This window comes from Ambystoma mexicanum, chromosome 1q (assembly GCF_040938575.1).
Source record: "Ambystoma mexicanum isolate Mex_15411 chromosome 1q, UKY_AmexF1_1, whole genome shotgun sequence".
Lineage (NCBI taxonomy): Eukaryota > Metazoa > Chordata > Amphibia > Caudata > Ambystomatidae > Ambystoma > Ambystoma mexicanum.
The window spans coordinates 147244421-147266513 of record NC_090922.1 but is presented as its reverse complement, the minus strand read 5'-3'; the positions used below and the strand labels follow the sequence as shown (position 1 = coordinate 147266513).

Here is a 22093-nt window from a genome sequence, read left to right as displayed (position 1 = left end):
CTGGATGGCATACGCAGACGATGTAGCCCTGCTGGATCTTACTCTGGGGCTGGATTCATTTTCTTGATGCCACTATGGACCATGCAGCAGCTAATGAGCTCACTAGTAACGCTTAGAAAGCAAATGGCATTTAAACAAGTGTTCTGGATTAACATTGAGATTAGGGGACTCGTCTCTGGTGCTGGCGAGAAGTGTAACATATCTCACCTTTGAAAACTATGCTGTTCCGAATAAGAATTGGATTACTACCAAGCTTCTTAATGGAGCAGACCAAAAAAATAGATTTTTATAAAGCTAAGGTGGTGCTCTCAATTCTGTATGGCCTGTAAATAGATTCCCAGGCACATTAAATCAGTTGGGTACTTATTGAGGGAAGCATTTGGAATCAGGCTTTTAATTTCCCCTCAAGTCTTCCTATGGCTGCTGTGAGGTTCGAGTTAGGCCTGACATCTCTTTGGGATGGTTGTGCTGGAAGATATTCACATTATACATCAAAGTGATCTCTCCTCCTGTAGGCTCAATGTTTATCGAACTCAATTTGTCGATGGCTGAGGGGAAACCATCTACTTTCCTAAACCTGAAAACCGTTGCCAATTCGATCTTAAATCACCATGACCAGTCAATTGGTCCTTTGATTTCGGATCCAAATGCTGTAAGGAAAATCAGGGTTTGCTTCTGATTGGATTGCCACTATTGAGAAAATAGAGTTACAAAATACATTCCTCCTTTTCTGCTGTTGGTAAACCCTTGGACACCCTACCACCGTACCTATGCAGGTTTCCAAATGCTTACCGCTGTAACCAATTTGAGATTTCTGCGTATTATGATATTTGTTAAATGGTGCAAACACTAAAACCGATTATGATTTATTGTGAAACATTGCAGGTAATCAGGGTGCAGTCATTTAGTGGATTTGTTGATGGTATCAAATGGCTGGACACAGAAGAATTTTGGTGTAGATTGTGCTCGGGTTTGAAAAATCACTGGCAATAGAGGTTTCAAAAGGTTTAAGTAAAATTGATATTATAAAATTAGATGGTAAGGAGAAATGTAAACTCATTGTTTATGGTGAAGTCAATTCTTGTAGTTATCCACGCATTATATTGATGTGTAGAAACAAATGAAATTGGATGTGTGTTTTAAAGTGTTGATGTTTTATTATTGTTGGCTTGACTAATTGTTTTTTTTATTTTTATATTTGAAGATTTATTAATTTTGATTAAAATGAATTGTGTATTTTTGTGTGACTTATGTGAAAGGTTGATCTTGTTCCGAATCACATTCATACATAAAAGAAAGGGGGAAAAAAGTAACCTTGGGAATGCAGTGGAGGAAGAAAGGTAGACTGTTGCAGAGAGTAGGGACAGAAAATCAAATATGCAGTTTGACGCAACAGACGTCCAGCTAAGAAGTTGTAGTGAAGACCTCTCCTAGGAATGGAACATTTGATGCGACTGATGAGATGTGCAGGGCCTGAACCTTGAAGACATGCATGTGTCAATGTTAAAATCTTGTGTTCTACGCATGCCAAGACTGGCAGCCAGTGTAAACTGCCTGGTTGGAGTGATGTAATCCTGGCAGGAAAGATTACAAACAATACGAACCGCGCTGTTCTGGATAACTTGTAGTTAATGAAAATTGGCTTGTGAAGTCCCTATAAAAAGGCATTTGCAGTAATACAGCTTTGAACCCACAATTGCCCTAGCTAAAAGACAGCAGTTGGTGTCAGAAAGGTCGGGTTTGATGTGTCTGAGTAATCTAAGATAATATGCACAAGAGGTCTAAGCCGGTTGATGGGAGGAATCCAAGCGGGAGTCCAAGAGGAATCCTAGTTTCTTAACTTTATCAGCTACATATTGGTACAGGCAGAGATGTATAAGGAGCAGTAGTGGGCGTCTTAACATTTTGATACGTTGACAATTACCAGGGATAAGCAGCTTGGGCTTCGCATTCTTCAATGCAAGAGAATTGGGAGCCATCCAGGCCTGAATACCAGTATAGACTTTATTAATATCCAGAGTCTTTGTCGTGATCACCAGATACTTGTAACAGTATCTTTGTGTCCTCTGCGTTATTAATGTAACTCAAACCCATGTGGTTAGAGGATTGAGCAGAGGTCTGGTATAGATGTTAGAGGGTGGGAGCGAAAGATCCACGGGGATTCCACAGTTAAGAAAAGTGGGCGATGCAGAGGCATCATCAGCAAAGAATTTGGCTTGGCTATTGTAAAGAAACAAGTTGACCCAGGCAGAGGCTGATGGAAGTTGGCAACAGCAGCAAGGCCATCGAACAGGATGGGAAGATCAACGAGATCGAAGGTGGCCGATAGGCCCAGTAACATAAGGAGTGCACCGTGACCATGACCAATGATGTTGGCGTTGTTGGCTTTACCAGCAATGAAAGCAGTTTCAGTACCATGTCGCGATCTGAAACCGGATTGACTAGTGCTCACGTTTCCAAGAAATGATGAACCTGCAAATAAGCCACCCTATTGAGAATCTTAAACAGAAAGAGGACGTTGGTAATTGGGCCTCTAGTTGGAAAGGATTTATTGTAATTTTTTAAAGAGAGGAGTAATCCACACATGTTTAAGATCGCTAGGTACATAGGCTGCATCAAAGGAATCATTAATAATCCTGGTAATGAAAGGTATTAATGAGTCATCACAAGATTTAATAATAAACACAGGACAGATGTGTCTCTTGCATGCTGTGGGCTTGAGGTTATTAATATCCCTGATAGTGTTTTCAGAGACAGGGCTAAAGGAGAAATCGAGACGGTGTTCAGGACGAGTGATGGGACAAGGGCAGGCCAGCATTGGGTCAAGTAAAGTATTTCAAACAAGATTGTTTTCAATGTTAAGACGATGCACCTTAATTTGGCCATCATTGCATCTTGAATCTTCTGGCACCAAGCATCATTCTTAATAATGCAGGTATCCTGAAGTTTTTTCCCCTCAGATTTTTAAGATGGTAAAACGCACCTTCGTATCAGATTTGGCTGAGTTGAAACCTGCATCTAAGGCAGTTGTTTTGGCATCAATCTCATCTTCATAACGTGCCGCAGCCATGGAATACTTGATGTTCGCTTAATGCCAGCTTCTCTCGGCTAGCCTTTTTTCCTTACCCAGGTTGGTAATGTTATACGAAAACAATGTACTTTTATTGCTCTTTTGTTTGACCGATTTTGATTTAGAAGGAGCAAGAGAGTCGATGGAGGTAACGGCAAGATTGTAAAGAGACACAAGGTCGGAGACATTGGAAAGATCATTCATCGATTAAAGTTTGGGTTGAATAACCGAGGCAAAGACCTCTGTAGTGGCTCTCTTGAAGTTACGGAAGGTTATGTTTTTTTTCTTCGAAATAATAATGTCAAAGTGGTTAGACCAAGGACAAGAGGTAGTTTAAGTATCGCTAATGGACACATTTCGGGTAAGGAATCAGTCTAGTGTGGTGCCCTCTCTGAGTGGGAGGGTGGGTTGTTTGGGGAAAGTCCTTGGCAGTAAGGATGGACTGAAGGGAGACTGTGAATTTGTTAGTGTGATCATTGGTCCAATAGTTAAGTCAACTAGCAGTAGCATGCATGTAGAATGTTTCAGCAAATCTTACAATGATGCCTGTAGATGATTTTCAACGTTGGGCACAGAATGAGGTCAATGGAGGGTAAGAAAATTATAGGTGAGGTTATCATCAACATTGAGCTTAACATGGAGCAGCTCAAAGTAAGTCCATGTACGGCAGGCTATTTCATGAAAATCTAGGGTATCTTTAGGTATTCGGGCAACCCCACCACCCTTAGAGGATATACGATCAGCTCTTTATATTTTGTATCCTGAGGATAGTGGCTAGAGAAACGGCATGGGAAGCAATAGGTTGTAACCATGTTTCAGTGATAGCTAAAATAGATATGTCATTATCAATTTCTTTTTTGCGTTTGTATAGCGCGCAACAACCCTCAGGCATCTAGAGTGCTTATTACTAATGTAATCTGCAATATCTGTAAAATGATTCATGAGTCCAAGTGTTGATTAGCACAGTTTTTAGAATTTCATGGTGCGAGTGAGTAATAGATGAGTCAAGGTATAAAAATGGCGCTATTGCATGAGGTCTTATTAATGGATTCCTGCAAGGAGAATAATGGAGTGTTGGAAGACTTAGTTTGAGTTTGAACTTTGCTAACATAGCTAGGCTTGATGATCAATGGCCGGCACAGAGTTAAACGTATTGGAAGAAATAGTAGTTTTAACAATGAGGATGGAGCATTGGGCAAGCTATAGGTGGCTCGCATAAGATCGGCACAGCATGACTAAGCACGGTATCCTCATGCTTATGAGCTGCGTCAATCCTTACGTGAAGGAAGAGCAGCAAATTCCATGTTAATGGGAAAGTCAGAGACAAGAAAATCCTCTTGTGCAGTGGGGGCCAAAGAGAAAGCGACATCAGTAACCTCTGTAGAGGGTTTGAGAGAGGAGTATTGGAAGTCAAAGGGTCTGACATGTAGTCAGCCGCAGGGTATTTGCTAATAATACTTTTGAAAGCTTGGGGTTTAGCAAATACATGTATATGATCAGGAACAGTAAGTCTGGTAGAAATCTTGGCAATTGTAGTCAATTAATGCCTGCAGGTTGGCACCACCTGTATTGTTCATGGTGTAGAGAAGTTAGATGGAAGCTATAAAACAAAAAGTGGTGCCTTCGAGATTGTAGGGCAATAAAATACACTGTCGGAGGTTGCAGTGCATAGAACAAAATGCACTGGGCCTCCAAATAGGACGAAGCCACGGGACACAGCGAACAAGTGCCGAAAGGAACATGAGAGCAGGAGCTGTGGAGCACGCCACCGCAACAGACTGGAATGAAACGTGAGGCAAGTTGAGTCATCGACATCTCAAGGCCCATCGATAGAGGAGGCTCTATTCAGTGGTGCATTATCATGGTTAGATTTGTGAACCAGAAGAAGAAATTTAAATATGACCCTGTTTTGCATAGTCGGCCATCCAGCATGTTGACGGTGTGAGGGAGGTAAGAGTTCTGGTGGAAAAGTATAATGATCTTGTCGAATGGATACAAAGCATATTTGCGGGGACCAAAGAGGATGCTGGCACATAGTCCAGTTTAGAGAAAACCAGAGTGGTTAAGAAATGCTTGGCAGCGTCGAAAGGAAGGAGGTGCCTGATTTCCCTAATATTTAGGAGGTACAGGCGAGCAGTCGTTGCAGTTTTGGGGATGAAAGTAGGGAAGGTGTGAGAAGGATCATAGATAACGCTGAGGAAGTTAGCTCAAGAAATGTAGGAGAGAGTGTCCGGTTGGAACTCTATGGGCAGGGGAAGAGATGACCAAGTATTTGACAGGGAAGAAGAGCATCTCCATTTTGGTAGAGATTAACATCGGAGAGTGCAAAGCCATCCAGTATTTAATAGCAGAGAGACAGTTTGACATTTTTCTACAGAGATCAGAGGAGGGTTTAGGAAAAGGGGTCTTCCGCGAAGAGTTGGTACAAGAACCCAAAGGAGGAGATTTGTCCCAAGTGTAGAGTGTAAAGTGGAGAGGACCGAAGACTGAGCCTTGTGGAACACCAACAGCTAGAGGAGTGAGTTGAGTGGTGTTGCCCCAGGTGACTGAATTGGTGAGGTGCCAAGTAGGATTCAATCCAGGCAAGAGCTTGATCATGAATCCCAAGAAGAAAGAGTATCCAGGAGATCTGAGTGATCAACAGTGTTGAATACAACGTTCAGGTCAACGACAGTAAGGATAGAGAATAGGTTGGAGTGCTTATCAGAGGCGATGAAGTTAGAGACCTTCATTTGAGCAGTTTCCATGGAGTGACTGGAGCGAAAACCTGCTTGTGGGGGGGGGTGTCTCTAAGGTTGTGGATGTCTAAGAAATTGGTAAATTGGTTGAACACAACCCTTTCAAGCACTTTAGAGTAGTGCAGAAGGAAAGACACAGGGCACAAGTTAGCCAGTAGGTTTGGGTCAGCCCCACATTTTTAGAAGAGGGATGATGGTGGCTGTTTTTTAAATTTGAGGGATAGCAAGTTGAGTCGAAGGACAGCTTGAGTTCAGCGAGGTGATGGCCTATTAAAGGCGCAGTAGGCTTGGCTAGCTGAGGATCACTTTGATCTTATGGGGTACAAGAGGGGTTAGCCTTCATCACTAGAGATGAGCCTTCAGTATTAGTGTGACTAAAGTGTGAGATGGAAGCAGAGGATGATGGTAGAGTAGGTAGAGTGTAGAATGTAGGAGGGAGTGTGACGGAGGTCAGGAGAAAGTCTCTAATTTTGGAAATGTTTGCAGAATTCAGCTAGGTCATTAGCTGGGAGAATGGAGTTGATGGTCATAGGTTTAGGCGGAGTGAGGAATGAGTTTAGGGTTCCCTGCAGCTGGCAAAGTTGATTGAGTGAAAGTTAAGAAGGGTGAAGTATAATTCCCTTTCTGCTCTATCAAGAGAGGATTTCAGGGCAGAGTTGCAGGTGCTCATAGGAGTAGGTGTGCCTCCATTTGCGCAGTACCTGACACATGTCTGTACGGAGACTGTGTATGAATGGGGTGACCCATGGTTGAAGATGCTGAGACTTGGCGGGTGGAAGCTAGCAGTGAAAAGGGCCACAGTCACATAGAAGGGGTTGGAAGCAGCTGGAGAAATAAGGAGAGGGAGAACTGTAGGTCTGAGAGAAAAGGAGGGCTCAGTGTGACAGTAGTTTTGGTGGCTAGGCAAAATGTGGAGACGAGATGTGGAGATTAATAAGGGATCCAAAGAATTACCCTTGGCGTGTAGGTTGTGGATAGAGTGTAGAGCATGGTCACTAATAAAACACTGAAGTTCAAGTTTCTGAGAAGTGGTTGGAGAGAAGGTGTCCACCTCCACCCCTGCCAATTAGACAAGGAGAGTGAATGAAGGACAGTTGTCGTCTAGGGCGCCAGAGTGGCAGTGTTGGATTGAGAAATTCAGGTTTCAGTGATAAGGTCTACGGGAGGAGAACTGGTCTGAAAGTAGTCTGTGATACATTTTGTTGCATACAGACTGAGCATTCCAGAATGCAATATTAAGTCGGTGTGGTAAGGAAGAGAAGTTGAGTCTCGGAGGAAGAGAGGCAAGGTGGATAGTGTTAGGGGAGGTATGGTAAGCTTGTCGGCTTTGCTTGTTGGAAGTGGCCAAAAGAGAGATGGGATGTGCGAGTTGAGATGTGAGTTTTATGGTAGGAATGGAAATGGAGGAAGTTGTAGTGTGATTGGAGAAAGTGTAGTGAGAGGTGAGTAGGAACAGGAGCAAGAGTGAATGCATTATAGGCGAGTACTGCAGTGTTGGGAGGCAGCACAGTAATTGGCAAGCTAGGGGAACTTGCAGGTGCAGAAGGTAGGAAGGCAAAGGCACAAAGTCAAAGCGGATGGTCAATGGCTGATCTTTACCCATCAATGTGTGTGCCCTTATCTGGGACAGCCCTGGCTGGATGTCCCCTTTGGAGTCCAGATGTCACATGCTCTTGTCACCTGATCGTCTAGTCCATCAGTGGTTGGTCTCTGATTTTGTCCTTGGTGTTGCTGAGATTAGGCAATTACTACCTGATTGTTGTTTCTAGAGGAACCTCTTATCCACATTCAGCTGGAATGTGGGCTGACTCAAGATGGCCGCAGGAAGTGATGTTACCGACAGAGTGAAGCCACAAACCAGAGGTGAGGACACTCTTGTCACTGAATCACCTAGTCCGTCAGTGGCCATCATTACAGCACCTGGACATCACTTGCAGGGCAATCCCTGACCAGGGTTGAATTGCTGGTACATGTGATGCACATTGCAGGAATTGCTTCCCCAAGAACAGGCACCACCAGTTTATAAAATCACACACTCATTTTTCAAGCAATGGAGTTTGGAGTTGGAGTAGTTAGCTGACGGTTGAAGCAAAGGGATTTAGGAAATCTGTTTGAGCAAGTTTGGAGGAGAGGAAGTAAGTGATGAGAGACTGGAGAACGAGGTGAAAGGGTGGAAGGAGCTTGTGAGAATACAGGAGGCGGTCGGAGCAGAACACAAGCTGTGTTATTGAGAGATTTGAAAGGGCCTGCATTTGGAAATCTAGTACAGTCCCTAACCAGAGGGATCCAGCTAGGAAGTGGTCCATCAGCCCTAAAGAGGAATTTAGGAGACAATCCCAAGGAAGGTGCAATTACAAGGAAAGTTGTGCGCAGCCAAGCCTTAACTGTCTGAGACGACTAGAGAATTTGGTTTGCAGGACGTTCTCAACCCCCTACCACACTCTGAAAGAAAACAGGGGAAAGGGGAAGGAGTTCCCACTTTCCTTGGCGGCAGTCTCCAGGCCAAAGTTTGCACTGTACCTGTGCCTCTTGAGAGAAGCAGAGGAGCAGAAAAAAGAATGAGCAAGAATCTCAAGACTGGGAAGAGGGTTGCTTGCTGGATGACCTTTTGAGACTTCTGGAACTTGTTTGGCGGACTGCAGCCCAGTCGTGACTTCTGGGTTAGCCCCTGCTGAGCAGAGCAAAGTTCAGGAACTCCTAGGTCTGGAACAGACTGAAGTAAGAATTCACACCCAGGGAAGGGCCACCAGCCATTTCAGGTGGCTGGAACAATAAGCGAGAATAGACTTTCACCCACTGCTTCCAGCCACCGGAGGCTGTCCCCTAGGGGGCAAGGTTATTATTTTTTTTTTTTCTTTTTTTTTTTTTCTGTATTTTATGTGGGGAGGCAACAGGGAGCGTCTCCCTGACTCCCCACCCGCCACCAAAAAAAGCCTTCCTCTTTCCACCAACTGTTTCCATCCCTTTCCACTTACCAGCCGGGGACCGGAGCTTTGTGCTCCAGTGCCAGCTCTCCTTCCGATCCCGGCTGCCACCTCGTTTCTGGGAAAACTGAATAAAAGCGTGTTGAATGATAGCATCACTTGTGGGCATCCTTTTTGCGTAACTGCTTGAATACCTTACAGACACAGAGGTTGTATTTAGTTGGGTACCTTTGACGCTACAGTACTTGTGGATGAAATAATCTGATCAATAGTTGGTAGTTAATGACCTGTTACAACATGATTTAATAATGACTTTAAATTGAGCATTAAAACTGTGTAGAATTAGCATAAATGTTCTAGCTAGAAGTAGGTTACCAAAATGTTTTTTCTGACCCTTTGTAATCAATTACTAACAAACGTTGAATTATTGACACTGTATCAACAATATTGGTCTTTCCACAGTCAACACTACACTACTTTGGAGTCTTCCAAATAATGGAAAATAGGAAAAAACCTTCTGCATTGAATTAGTGAATCACAGATTAAAGTTGACTTTTTTTGCATTATATGGTTATTCGGGAATCTTTCTTTGTTTCACAGTATGCAGTCATTTTTCCCCTCCTGTGACCGTTATACTGCTGATCTTCCTGTGCCTTGAGGGTCTTCTGTTTCTCACCTTTACTGCAGTAATGTTTGGCACACAGCTTCACTCAATATGCAACGATGAAACGGTAGGATGTCTTATTTCTTTGCGTGTACTTTGTCTAATCATTTAAAAGGTTCTGGTGGATGTTTGATTTTTATTTTTTAATTTAACTATTTGAACATCTGTAGTATTGTTTTTTTGAGGGCTGTGATTGAGAATTACATGTTACTTAAGGTTTAAATGCATGCTTCCTTTGTTTTTTGTATCCATATATTGAACATAATTAATCAAATTACTACACCGACAAGGAGCATTATATTAAACTTCATAATCATTCGATGTTTTGCAGTCTTGAGACCACAGTAGGAACAGTTATGACGTCAGCATCTGCCCAGGGAGAAATCCTCTTTGTACACTTGAACAATGCATACCATATCTAGTCAATCTAGCTATTAAAGACGACTCACTGTACAATAATAGGCATTACTTTTGCAATTGGTGACAAATGACGAAATGCTAACATATAAGATAAGAGAATGGTTCAGAAGCTGTCTATGCGTTTTACACAAAGAGTTTATCTCACCCACCAGTTAGTGTTATTTGAACTTTCTCTAGATCTTATTAAATGTTTTCAGAATTGCAAGTTTTTATACGAAGCCTTGCTTCTTGAGCAGTAAATGTTCGTTAAATTGATCAGTATGTCCGCTGCTGAAATACTGTCCTCAAAAGGTGATCTAATAGCCATCACATTTTACTGAAGTTAAGATACATTAATACTCTATTCATGGATATCTCAACAGAATTCTCCATAGTTAAATAATTTCAAGAGTGAACCTACAATCTATTTCCATTTGTTGGCTTTTATTTGTAAATTGGTTGTAAACCCGTGCATGTGCTCTACTTGTGTTTTGTTATTCTATTTGGTATTTCTGATCCTTGTGAATCTGCTTAGAATCACATGCTGTGCACATAGTCTGACATCTAGTGGTAACCGTGTAGTATTGCATCTTGTCTTTCTAGGATCGAAAGGGAACGTTGACATGGGCGTGCCTGTAACACTATCCCTAACGTGATGTGTAGTGTACCCAAAATCCATCACGTATCGAGGTCTCTGATTGTTTTTTTCCGCCCAGCTAGCAGGTCGCCTTATGCACAGTGCTTATAAAATTGCGATATTGTTATATTTCTCGCATTCCGTTCGTTTTTCTCTTCTATTCTCGGCGGTTGATTCTTGTACCACCGCTAAGAACAGAACTTTGACGGCTGTTGCTCCAGTCAGCACTGCCGTACACTTGGCCGGGCCTTCTGTCCGGCCTGTACAGTCAGGAGAGTAGGGTCTGGGGTTGTTATATTCTTTTCAAGAATGTCTTTCCTTCTCCCCTCTCTTTGGCCCTTTGGTTTTGTCGTCGCTTTTAAATTCCTGAGCTATGGACAGGACACCATTGAGATTTTGCCCTTCTTGTAAGGGAAAATTCCCATGGAAAGACGAGCACCGCCGGTGCAATAAGTGCCTTCCCCTCTATCACAACGAGGCGTCCTGGGCAGCCTATAAGCTCCTACATACTAAGACTGTTAAGGAGCATCGAGTAAAGCAGTGGGCGGCCTACGCAATGCCATTGGGCCGAGAGTAGCTCCCCTGCCACCACAGCCGCCGAGTGTGACACGGAGATAAGCGATGACCAAGGCTCCACTTCGGATGCCATGGACCTTAGATCGGAGCGTTCACGCTCCGCGATGTCCGGCCCCGCTAGGCATGACAACAGTCCTGCTATGGGGAATGTACTTCCCGACAACAGGGTCGCACCCGATACCCACACAAAGTACACAACTCCCGGTTCTGCTTCGACAGTTCACTCATAAGCGTTCCAAGGCGCCAACGGGTATGTCTGATAGTTCAGCGGCACCCACCGAATCCCATGATCGGCAGCCCTCCCCGCAACCACGACAGCGGCATGCATCCGGGCAGTCCAAGAGTAAGAGCGCCAGCTCCAAAAGCCACGCAGACGTCGAGATGTCTCAGAAGAGAGCGCTGACGCTACACAAGGCCCCGCTTGCGCCAAAATCTACAGTGCAACCGCCTACACAGTACAAACGCCTCTCTGTAACGCCGAACATCAGCGATGGTATCACTAAAATCATTTCGGCGGTGAAACGAAGACCAGTCTAGGGGCTTGTCAAAAGACATGTCGAAATGCCAGGAGGGACAGAAAGATTACTCTCGAGTCCTCTTTCCTTATCTAAGATTCTAGTTGAGAAATCCCGACGATCTAGGGAGGAGGATCACCAGGAAGAGCCCTTTCCTCCTCTATACTCATCTGGTTCCTCATCATGGACCAGAGGGAAGTTTGAGTGGTGCATGAACAGGCTGGAAAGGTTTGTTGAATTTTCTGAAAGGTTTACTTCTAAAAGGACTCGTGACGAGAGCCATTATACGCCTATGGCAAGTTCCAGAGGACTTCTGATCCACCTCATGAAGAGGAGGTTTTTTGACATTACCGATGATGAAGTTCATATTGATCCATATTTACGGGATGATGATCCCTTTGATGATCCTACTAAGCCCACGCACGGATGGGAAGACTGGCAGCTGGTTGATAACCAACTTTGGGCGTCTCCTACCCCAGACCCTGACATCTTTATGTATGGAATTCCCCCGCCCCCCACCAGTCCGCCGGGCATCACCTGTTATGACCAGATGGCGTTTAACGCTTTCTTAAAGAAAGAAGTGGCTGAACACTTCCAAATTGCCACACAGGAGGCAGTGCCAGATTCTGATTTTATTGATTGAAGACATCTTAAAGGAGAAGCCTCCTGCCAGTCATGTTATCCCATTACTGAATTCTATAAAGACTCCTTGCTCCTTCGTTGTTAACGACCGCACAGACCAGGGCTGTTGATCCACGAATGGAAAAGCTTTTTCGCCCTTCCCCTACTGATCCCCTCTACATTAGGGGGCACGCCACCCCAGATTCTCTGGTAGTTACGACAATGAGGAAGAGGGCAGTGTCCCCTTGTCCACAGACGAGGCACCGCCTGATAAAGAATGTAAGAAGCTGTACGCACTGGGAAAAAGAGTTACTACTGCTGCAGCATACTCCACACACATAGCCAACAATGCTACGCAGTTGACTAGCTACTCAGATGTTCAATGGTACCTTGTATAGGAGGGCCTTGTAGAGGTCCCTAAACATGTGCAGGCTCGCCTACTTACGATTGTATCTGAGGGCAAGCCGGTGAACCACAGCATTCTTAAAAATACTCTAGACGCTGCTGAGAGGGGAGTTTCTCTTCTCTTTTCGTGGGTAGTCCTACTCTTGCTCCCCTCACAACCAGTATGGTTCTGGAAACAATTGGTCCTCAGGTCGGGCATCGACCTCCACCACCCCGTAACCTCCTAGGGGACAACACTGTGGGAAAGGAAGAGGTCGTAATTCCAGCCCCAGAGGCTCCCCAGCCTCCAGTCAGAAATGACTTTCAGATACGGGTCCCATCCCATGCCTCCCTGGTCGGGGGACGTCGGACATAATTCCTGCATGCATGGAGGGTATTACAACAGACCAGTGGGTGCTCAAGACCGTCGCCCACTGTTACTGCATCGAGTTCAGCCGACCACCTCGATTCAGACCTCCGAGATCAAGGCGCCTAACACCAGAACACTTGAGGATCCTGATGCAAGAGGTCCAGATCCTGCAGGAAAAGGGCACTATCAAAGTCATCCCTCTTGTACAGGTAAACAAGGGTATTTATTCAGTGTACTTCCTTGTACCCAAAAAGGATCTCACCCTGCTCCCTGTGCTAGACTTACGCCCAGCGAACAAATTTGTCAAACCTCAGAAGTTTCGTATGGTCACACTGCAAGAAGGAATTCCTCTACTAAAACGGGGGGATTACATGGCAAAATTGGGCATGAAAGATGCATACTCTCATATTTCAATGTTTCTGGCACACAAAAAATACCTAAGGTTTATGATGGAGGACAAACACTATCAGTTCAAAGTACTTCCCTTCGGCATTGCCTGGGCCCCAAGGGTATTTACCAAGGTACTGGCAGTTGCAGCATCACATCTGCGCAAGCAATCCATTCCAGTTTATCCTTACCTCGACGACTGGCCCATAACAGGGGACTCCTACGGAACATGCCTGTTGAATACTCCAAGGACGATAGACCTCTTATTCAGTCTGGGGTTCTTTATAAGCGAGAAGAAATCCAGCCTAGACCCCAGGCAAGCAGTTTCTGGGAGCTCTAATTTGGACAGAAGACAGCCTCTTCTTCCCCTCCAATGAGAGGGTTCAAAATGTGCTGTTTCAGATCCCTTAGTATGTAGCCAGTCGAGAGGTGATGGTACGCAAGACCATGCGACTGTTAGGAATGATGGCGCCCTGCATTTTCTTGGTTACTCACACACCTGGTCAGGGAAATTTGTTTACGCTTTTCCTCGGACCCCCCTACTCAACGAGATCATGCACAAGATGCACCAGGAACCAGTCGCCATGATATTGGTGCCCCCGATGTGGGCCCGTCAACCCTGGTTCTCATCTGATGGAGATGTCTGTCTCTCCTCCAATGAAACTGTCTTGCCCATAGAACATGTTATCTTAGGACAAGGGGGAAAGGGAAACACTTTGTCCATTCCCCGCAAACTCTGAACGTAACGGCCTGGCTCCTGAGGTCCTACAGTTCGGGCATGTAAGGGATCACTCCGACAAGGCAGCTGATATAACCAAAATGCTAGTCTTTATTGACTTTTGAACAGCTTCAAGGTATAGCAGGTAAAAGAAAAAAATAATAAAGAAATTCATCTTTTCAGTCAGGCTTCCAAGTACTCCTTCTTAGTGCCTGGGAGGCAGTCCTTGTACGCTTCCTTCTGGAATATGGACTAAATCTGGGTTTAGTCCTCGTAAGCCCAACGGTAAGAGGCTCCTACTGCTTCGCTTTCCAGTTGGTTCTGCAAAGTGGACAATTCACCATTAGACCTACATCTCTCTGGTTAATATAGGAGCTGGTCACTTCTGGGCCAATCAGAGTCCTTTACCCAGCTAAGCCTTGATAAACCCCCACCAAGCCCTGCCCCCTTCCTTGAGGCCATTTGCCATGATGCACTCCATCCGCGTGCCATAAGGTAAGGATTCTGGTGTGTATTGGGGCTTTGTTCCTTGTTTTGGGGAGTGTTATACTTGACTTTTAATTGTCTTTCTTGTGGCAATTCATATGGGTTCTCCGCCCTTTCCCGAGCCGTGGTTGTGTCGGCGTGCCATCTTGATAGCACCCAGACCTTCAGCACCCAGACCTTCCTTTCTCTGCCGCGCGCGGAGCCGCTGATCGCATTCCTCACAGGGGCTACATGCCGACATCACGAAACCCGGATCTCTCTTGTCGCGGCGCACAGGCCAGGCTCTGGCCGTCTCCCTCCTTGTTCGCCTGGGTCCTGACCACAGCCGCGCTCTTGATTCCAATCTCCTCCCTCCTCTGTGCGCAACCACCTGTGCAGTCACCCACAGCTTTTAGTTCGAACTGGGAAGCGTGCAAGCCGCAGTCGGTACTCCACCACGTCTCCACCTCGGAGTCCATCTCCTCCTTCCTCACGGCCCCTTCCTCCGACTTCGAGCCGGCACAGGGCACTTCCAACTTCCTCAGAGATCCATGGAGATACTTGAGAGGCAAGAAAACAGAATACCTGATATTGCTACTGATATGATATATTTTATTTATAGTTGAAGGTATTTCGGTCCCAGGCCCCAGAAAGCCTTGTGGACAATGCAGAGGGTTTTAAATATATTCCTTGCATCCACTGGGAGCCAATGAAGGGATTTCAGAGCTGGATATATATGATCCCAGGGCTTGAGGCCAAGGACAAATGTTGCAGTTCTGTTCTGGATTAGTTGTACGGAGAGTGGAGGCTGGTAGATTTAGAAAGAGGCTGTTGCAGTAGTCCAACCTAGAGAGAATCAGAGCTTGGGAGACAGTGAGCTTCTGAGGGAAGGAGAGGAAAGGAAGAGTACCTCCTAAGGAGGTGCATTAAGAAGTTAGACTTTTTAGAGACGTCAGAGGTGTGCAGAGAAGGTAAGAGTGTGGTCAAAGATGACCCCGAGGTTCTTGGCCTCGCAGGTAGGGGCAGGAGGAGGGCCAAGGGAGGCCGGCTAGAGATTGAGGGGAAAGAATGGAGAAGGTGTACCAATGAGGAGGATCTCAGTCTTGTTGGCATTTAAACAAAGTGTCATGATGCCTACCCCCGGGGACTCGGACCAAGTCCAGCAACTCCGGGAGCAGGCATCAAGTTATACTAAGCAAACCCAACAACCCCTGCTAGGGGCTATTTGGGTGCAGGCCTGGCGCCTATGGCGCCAGGCTCATATGGAGAGTCAAAAAAAACCCCGAAGGGGAAGAGTTCACATGGAGGAGTACTATATTAATTTAAGTACCCAATTATAGGAATAGAGGTGGAAAAGAATAGTGGCTCAATCATAGCAGATTCATATTTTCATATTTTAATAATCATCGCAAAACATTATAAAATTGCATAATATGTAAACAGTATAACAATGAAATAGATGAATTAATATTGGTATAAAATATTTGTACCAATCTAATACATTAAACCATTCAGTCGCAATTTAATTACCACAATTCATGACCCAGTATTAATCAAGGTAAAGCATCACTATCTTCATGTTTTTGAATTTCATTCGAATGATAAGGATGCTATAGAACAGGAAATTACTGCCAATGGAATAAAGTGCTAGGTGCAAAAGAGTAATGAGTACCTAATCAAGATAAAGCATCATTGTCTCATATTTTTGAATTTCATTTGAATGATAAAGATGCTGATTGAAAAGGAAATTGCTGCCAATGGAATAAAGTGCTAAGTACAAAAAAGTGCTAAGTGCCTACTGTACGTAATTTGTCTTCAAATGTCATTACAGTTTCGGCGAAATCAACCTATCTGGCTCAATTAAGTGAGCCAGTAGTCGCCTTCTTCAGGGCGCACTATATGCTGTAAATGTTGATGCTAAACTTTTGACAATAACACAGTAGTTCTCACAGGTGAAGCTTTAGACAATTCAAAAGACTTGGTTGTAGATCTTGAAGTCTGTTCGAAGCCTTCACCCTAAATTGGTCCTCATATGGTGCCGAAAATTGTATAATTGTTTCGAATCCGCCACCCAAGCAGGACTGGAGATGAAATTGAATTTACATCTTAAAGTATTGAATGTTTCAGAATCTGGTCATGTCGCCAACGGACTAAAATGTAGGTAGATCTGAAGACATTCCAAACATGAGGGTCTTAGACGATGTTAGGTCGTGCCCCAAGAAAAAGTCCAGAAGGTGCAAACCTTGGGTTGGAAACCCACCTTGCAGCCTCGCCCACAGCCGCCCCTTTGTCTCCCGTCCGTTAGTCAGACAGCTCGCTTCGCCACCGCTTATATTTTTCATAGGCTTCGCAGACTTTCATATGGAGAGTCAGTCCTGGCGCCATAGGCGCCAGGCTCATAGATTAAAACTTACCTAATGCAGACTATGCTGCAAGAGATCCAAGCCAAATGAGGCTTGGAAGGGACTACTTTACCTAAGGGACTATTTTTTACTCTGGTGGGGCTGGGGAGGAATACTTATCTGGGATTACTTTATAGGCTAATTAAACCACGCCCGAAGAGCAGCACACGCTTCGCGTTATTCTGCATCCAGCAGCGCAACGCTCACCGTGCCTAAAAGTCTGCATCCAGTCTTCTGCCACGCCCGCCTTGAGTCTGGAGCTCCTAGAAAAAGGGGAGAGAAGGAGAAAAGGTTAACAAGAACAATACCTTTTGATCCTTACCTGAATTCCCGATCCATCGCGCCTTCGAGCTGGAAAAAAGAAGTTATTTTATGCGCGTCGCCTCGCCTGCAGCAGCGCCGCGCTGAACTCACCGGCCTTCGCAGCATCTTCACATTCCAAAGCATCCTTCTGCATGCTCCCGCCGCACTCCGACACCTAAGGGGAAGACGTGAACGGCAAGGTGAGCCAAGGGAATACACAGAGGCAATATTAGTTACCCCCTATAGACTTACCTGATTTTACCACCAGGGGTACTATTCCTCTTCATGGGTCGGCACAGCTTCCACTGCATCCTTGCCGAACCCCGGCCCCTAAGGGGGAAACAAAAGGACAGCAAGGTGAAACAAAGGGACAAACAAGGGGAAACCTCACCACAATAGACTTACCTGATTTTACCGCCGGAGGCATTATTCCCTGAGACTTCATATTTTCTCTCAGCGCCTGAATAAGGGACAAAGCAACAGGTTACATATTGACATTATTTTATCGAACTGTGTTGGATAATGCAAATCCTTACCTGAATATTACCGGTTGCCACGAGGAACTGTTCGCTAGGGTCCAGCTGCAACCTGCAAGGAATCGTACAAGAGTGAAAGTCAGACATTTCAACTCTTACAAACTACATACTTACGGCGTCTTGCCAGGAATCTGTCAATATTGTTCTGGAACTCACCAATTCCTTCGAGCCAGTGAAGCAACTGGTTATCAAGGCGCCCCTGCGCTCAATGCAGGATGGAGAGCTCATCTTTCCAAACCATCAGGTGAGCCTATGAGGGGACATCAAAGGTGATCAGTGGGGAGAACAGCGGGAGTGGGGGAGGGTTAACGCTCAACTCCACGGGTGGTTAATTCACTTTCTCCATTTGCAGAAGAATATTCCTACGGGCCAAGCAATCAAAGCTAGGTGGGCCAGTCCAGTCTGTCATCTCGGCACTACGCTTCACATTGGTGGAGGCCGCAGCTGTCCAGTTCAGATCGACGCCCCTGTGGGAGCCAGGTGAGCGTAACACACAGATCATTGGCGGCACACCAATTTTGAATGGTGATTAGGCAGTCAGAGATGAGGGAACGAGAAGAGCTGGCTGAAGGAAGCCTGAAAATGAGTTGGGTGTCATCAGCATAGCACTGGAAATTTGAGCAGAAAATGGAAATGCAATAGGCGAGAGTTGCCAGGTATTGGTTGAAAAGACAGGACGATAGGTTGGACCCCTGGGGAACACCATAGGTAAAGAGGGAGATAGAAGGTAGGAAGGACCCAAGTTGTACCTGGGAGGGTCGATCTGAGAGGAAAGAGGTCAGCCAGGCCAGAGCCTAATGGGTGATATCCAGGTTGTCACGTAGACGATTGAGTAGGTTGGTATGGTTGACTGTGTCGAAAGCAGAGGAGAGATCAAGTATCTGAGAATCTGCCTGCTTCTACTCTCTGCCCTCTGCAACTCATTCAGACCAGGATTGCGAGACTTGTCGTTGGCCTCAAGCCCAGGGATCGGATCTCTCCAGGACTGAAATATCTGCTCAGGCTCCCAGTGGCTGCGAGGATCAAGTTCAAAACCCTCTGCATTGCACACATGGCCTTTTGGGGCCTGGGGCATCAATAGCTTCAACTCTCTTCCTAAATATCTTCCTTCTCGAGCTCTTCACTCATCTGCCTCCAAATCCCTCAGGGTCAGTCGCTTCTCTAAGCAACGAGTTGGTGGTAGATTTCTTTCTTTGGCTGGGGCCTCCTTCTAGAACAACCTCCCTGCCTCCCTGAAGCTAGAGGAGAATTCTCTCCGGTTCCGGAAGCACCTAAAAACCTTTCTCTTTGCTTTTGCTTTTTCTCCTCCTATCCCCTGCTGACTTCCTGTCTGAAACCTAATCTGTACTTGTTATCTGGCCACCCTCTGATCACAGGCACAGGTCCGCCTCCCCGCCAGTCACACCCCTGCACTGCCTTCCTGGCACTTGGGCACTGTTTCTATATACCTACAGTCCCACTACCTGCACTTGACACCTGCTGGCAGTACTTTTACTTATGGTTATTTATTATCCCATGCACTGCATTGTCCCCTTTCCCCCGCAGTCTTCCCCCTTCCCATGCACTGCACGATATGAATGTCATCTGGCCTAGTAGCTTCGTTGTCTGTCTTCCCTCTGTTCCCCCTCCATTGCCTTGTTGCACCTTGCACCTTGAACTTGTGTATAGGCGCGTTATAAATGCCATATATCATCATGTATAATGTCATATCATATCAAGTAGGATGAGGACAGAGGGAATGTTAGTCAAGGTTGGAGAGCAGGTCTTCACGGATGTTCAGGAAAGCAGTTTCCGTGCTTCTGGGAGCTTTGAAGCCAGATTGGTGGTCATGGAGAGAGCCAACAGTCCGAATGACGGTTAAGCTGAGAGATGGCAAGCTTTTCGAAGAGCTTACCCAAAAAGGAAGTAATGGAAATTGGGCGATAGTTAGCCGAACAAGAAGGATCAGCTGTGGGTTTCTTGAGGAGAGGATGCACAAGGGAGTACTTCAGAGGGGAGGGGAAAGATCCAGAGGCAAAGGAGAGGTTGCAGAAATCAGCAAGGGCCGGAGCGAGGGTATTGATGTGGTCCTTAATCGTTTTAGAAGAAGAGTGATGGACCTGTTTTGATGAGACTTTCATAGATCGGACTTGTCTAGCGAACTCATCAGGGGAGAAAAAATAAAAGGAGGCGAAAGAGGGAGTGGGGTAGCTGACGGTGGGCCAGCAGGCAGAGGGGAGAAGGAGTGGAGGAGAGTGTGGACAGGATGTCTTGGGTTTTAGAGATAGTGTGAGGCAAGGGAATTGCAAAGAGCCTGGGAAGCCAGAGGAGGGGTGGAGACTGCAGCAGGATTGGCCAGCTCCTTGCAGATTTGAAAGAGTTGGACCAAGTTGTTAAATGCCGCAGAGACACGGGCTTGTATGTGGACTCGCTTCTTGGTGCGTACTGTGAGTCGGTATTGCCTCTGGAGCATGCGGCAGGCCAGTTCGTCAGAGGATGAGCAAGAAGCCCTCCATTTCCTCTCGGCCGGCCTACACTTACGTTTAAGTGTAGCTAGGTCAGAGTCATACCAAGAATTGCACTTGACTTTGGACTTCAAACGGATCCTCATAACAGGGGAAAGAGTATCAAGAGTAACAGAAATGGAGCAATAGAGCAAAGACAGGACTGTGTCAGGGTGTGAGTCGGCCGGTGGTGCAGGAGGGGGAGAAGGTGGCAGCAAAAGCCTTGACTGACACATGCTTCATGGGCCGAATGTCCGAGAAGGTGGGTGGCAATCTTGGGAGAGAGGAGGGAGTGATCACTCCAGAAGAGAAGAGTGTTGAGTGGAGTAGATGGGGGGGGGGGCAGGGGAGGGGCATAGGAGATCAAGACATCACGTGTGTGACCAGCAGTGGGGAGTTCTTCTATGAGCTGGCAGATGTCAGAGTGTTTGACAGCAGAGCGAGAGTTGAGGGTGGCAAGATGGAGAAGGTTACCAGCCTTAAAGACCTTCCGGGGAGAGGTTTAAATCAGAGGTATGCCCTGCGGAGGTGTGTAGGGAGAATCAGATGGGGCGGAGGAGGGAGGAGAAAAGGGCAGGGTAGCCAAGGGAGGAAACTAGGGTACAGCTGGAGATGAGAGGAAGTTGATGAGACTAGGGAACCGCCTATCGAAGAGAAGGAGATTGGCCTCATATGAGGGGTCCAGAGATCTGGCGAAGGAACGACAAAGAGGATGTCAGTGAGGGTTTGTCTGGCAAAAGCGCTGGAATAGGTATCAGCAATGGGGGAGACCTGGGGTGGAGGCCAAGATATCCTTTTTAAATGTATCCTTACCAGACCTGGTGAGAAGGGAAGGATAGGTGATAGTGAAGCAGTTTGAGTAGATAGGAGAAACAAATAGTGCCATGGGCAGGTGGAGAGAGGAGGCAGTGGGAGAAATATGCAAGTGCAGCGGTATGAAACAGTCGCTGGGTTAGCAGGTTACAGATGAGGGCCAAAGTGAAATGCAAAACACTAAAACGCACCCAAATATTGATATAACTGAAACCCTCCCGAATTTGATTTTTGCTGGCAAATGCTAAGGCACCATAGGTAAAAGAAATGATGTAGGAGTTATATGGAGTGTTGGAACGAGAGCATTAGAGAGCATATCGGGGAAAACAGTTGGAACAGGATGAGGAAAGAGTGAAGGTTCAGGAAGGGAAGGGAAGAGAAGAGATCGGGTAAAGAGGAGGGAGCTAAACCCAAGGCGAGGGAAGTAAGAGTCTTGGTAGTCCAGTTACATGGCTGAGTGAGCTGGCAGCACCATGGAGGGTCCAGAGGGTCGGGCTGTTGTAGTAGCGTCCTGGTAAGCGGGCGGCGAAGCTGACAGGAGTCTTAGAAATGGGCCTTAGAACAAAGGGCCGGCCCCTGTCTCCCAGTCCAGCCAATCAGGAAATGATTGATGATTAGCCAATGGCTGTGGGCCCGGTCCGGCTACAGAGACACTGAAGAAGCAGGCAGCCATCTTGGAATTGGTCATTGGCTGCTGCAATGCTGCCAAACAGTACTAAAAACCTGCAAATTGAAGCGCTTTGTCATCTGGTGCAATTCCAGGAGCAACTGCTCACCTACCCATATTGTATTGTACCTGACTCACTTACTGGACTCGGGCCTGGTTTTTAATTCCCTGAAAATTCACTTAGCTGCGTTCTCAGTCTACACTACATCCCAACAAAAGGTGTTGTGGTAGAAAATACCAGTTATTAAGGCTTTCATGGAAGGGGTTACAAGGATGCATCCCTCCATTTCTAACCCGGCTCCCGAATTGGACCTAAATGTGGTATTGACTAGACTTATTGGGTCTTCTTTTGACCTATGCATAAATCAAGTCTCAAAGCACTTACCTACAAGACTGCCTTCCTAGTGGCAATCACTTCAAT

General features: G+C 46.0%; 1 protein-coding gene across 2 annotated transcripts in view; it reads left to right on the top strand.

Moving 5' to 3' along the window:
- The window catches only part of ZDHHC7 (zinc finger DHHC-type palmitoyltransferase 7), a 468302-nt gene that overhangs the window by 368398 nt on the left and 77811 nt on the right, over positions 1–22093 (top strand). For both annotated transcript variants that reach the window (XM_069636275.1, XM_069636276.1), the window contains one exon: positions 9333–9463. In XM_069636275.1, coding sequence (XP_069492376.1) covers positions 9333–9463 — 131 coding nt within the window. The remainder of the gene's footprint in view (positions 1–9332; positions 9464–22093) is intronic.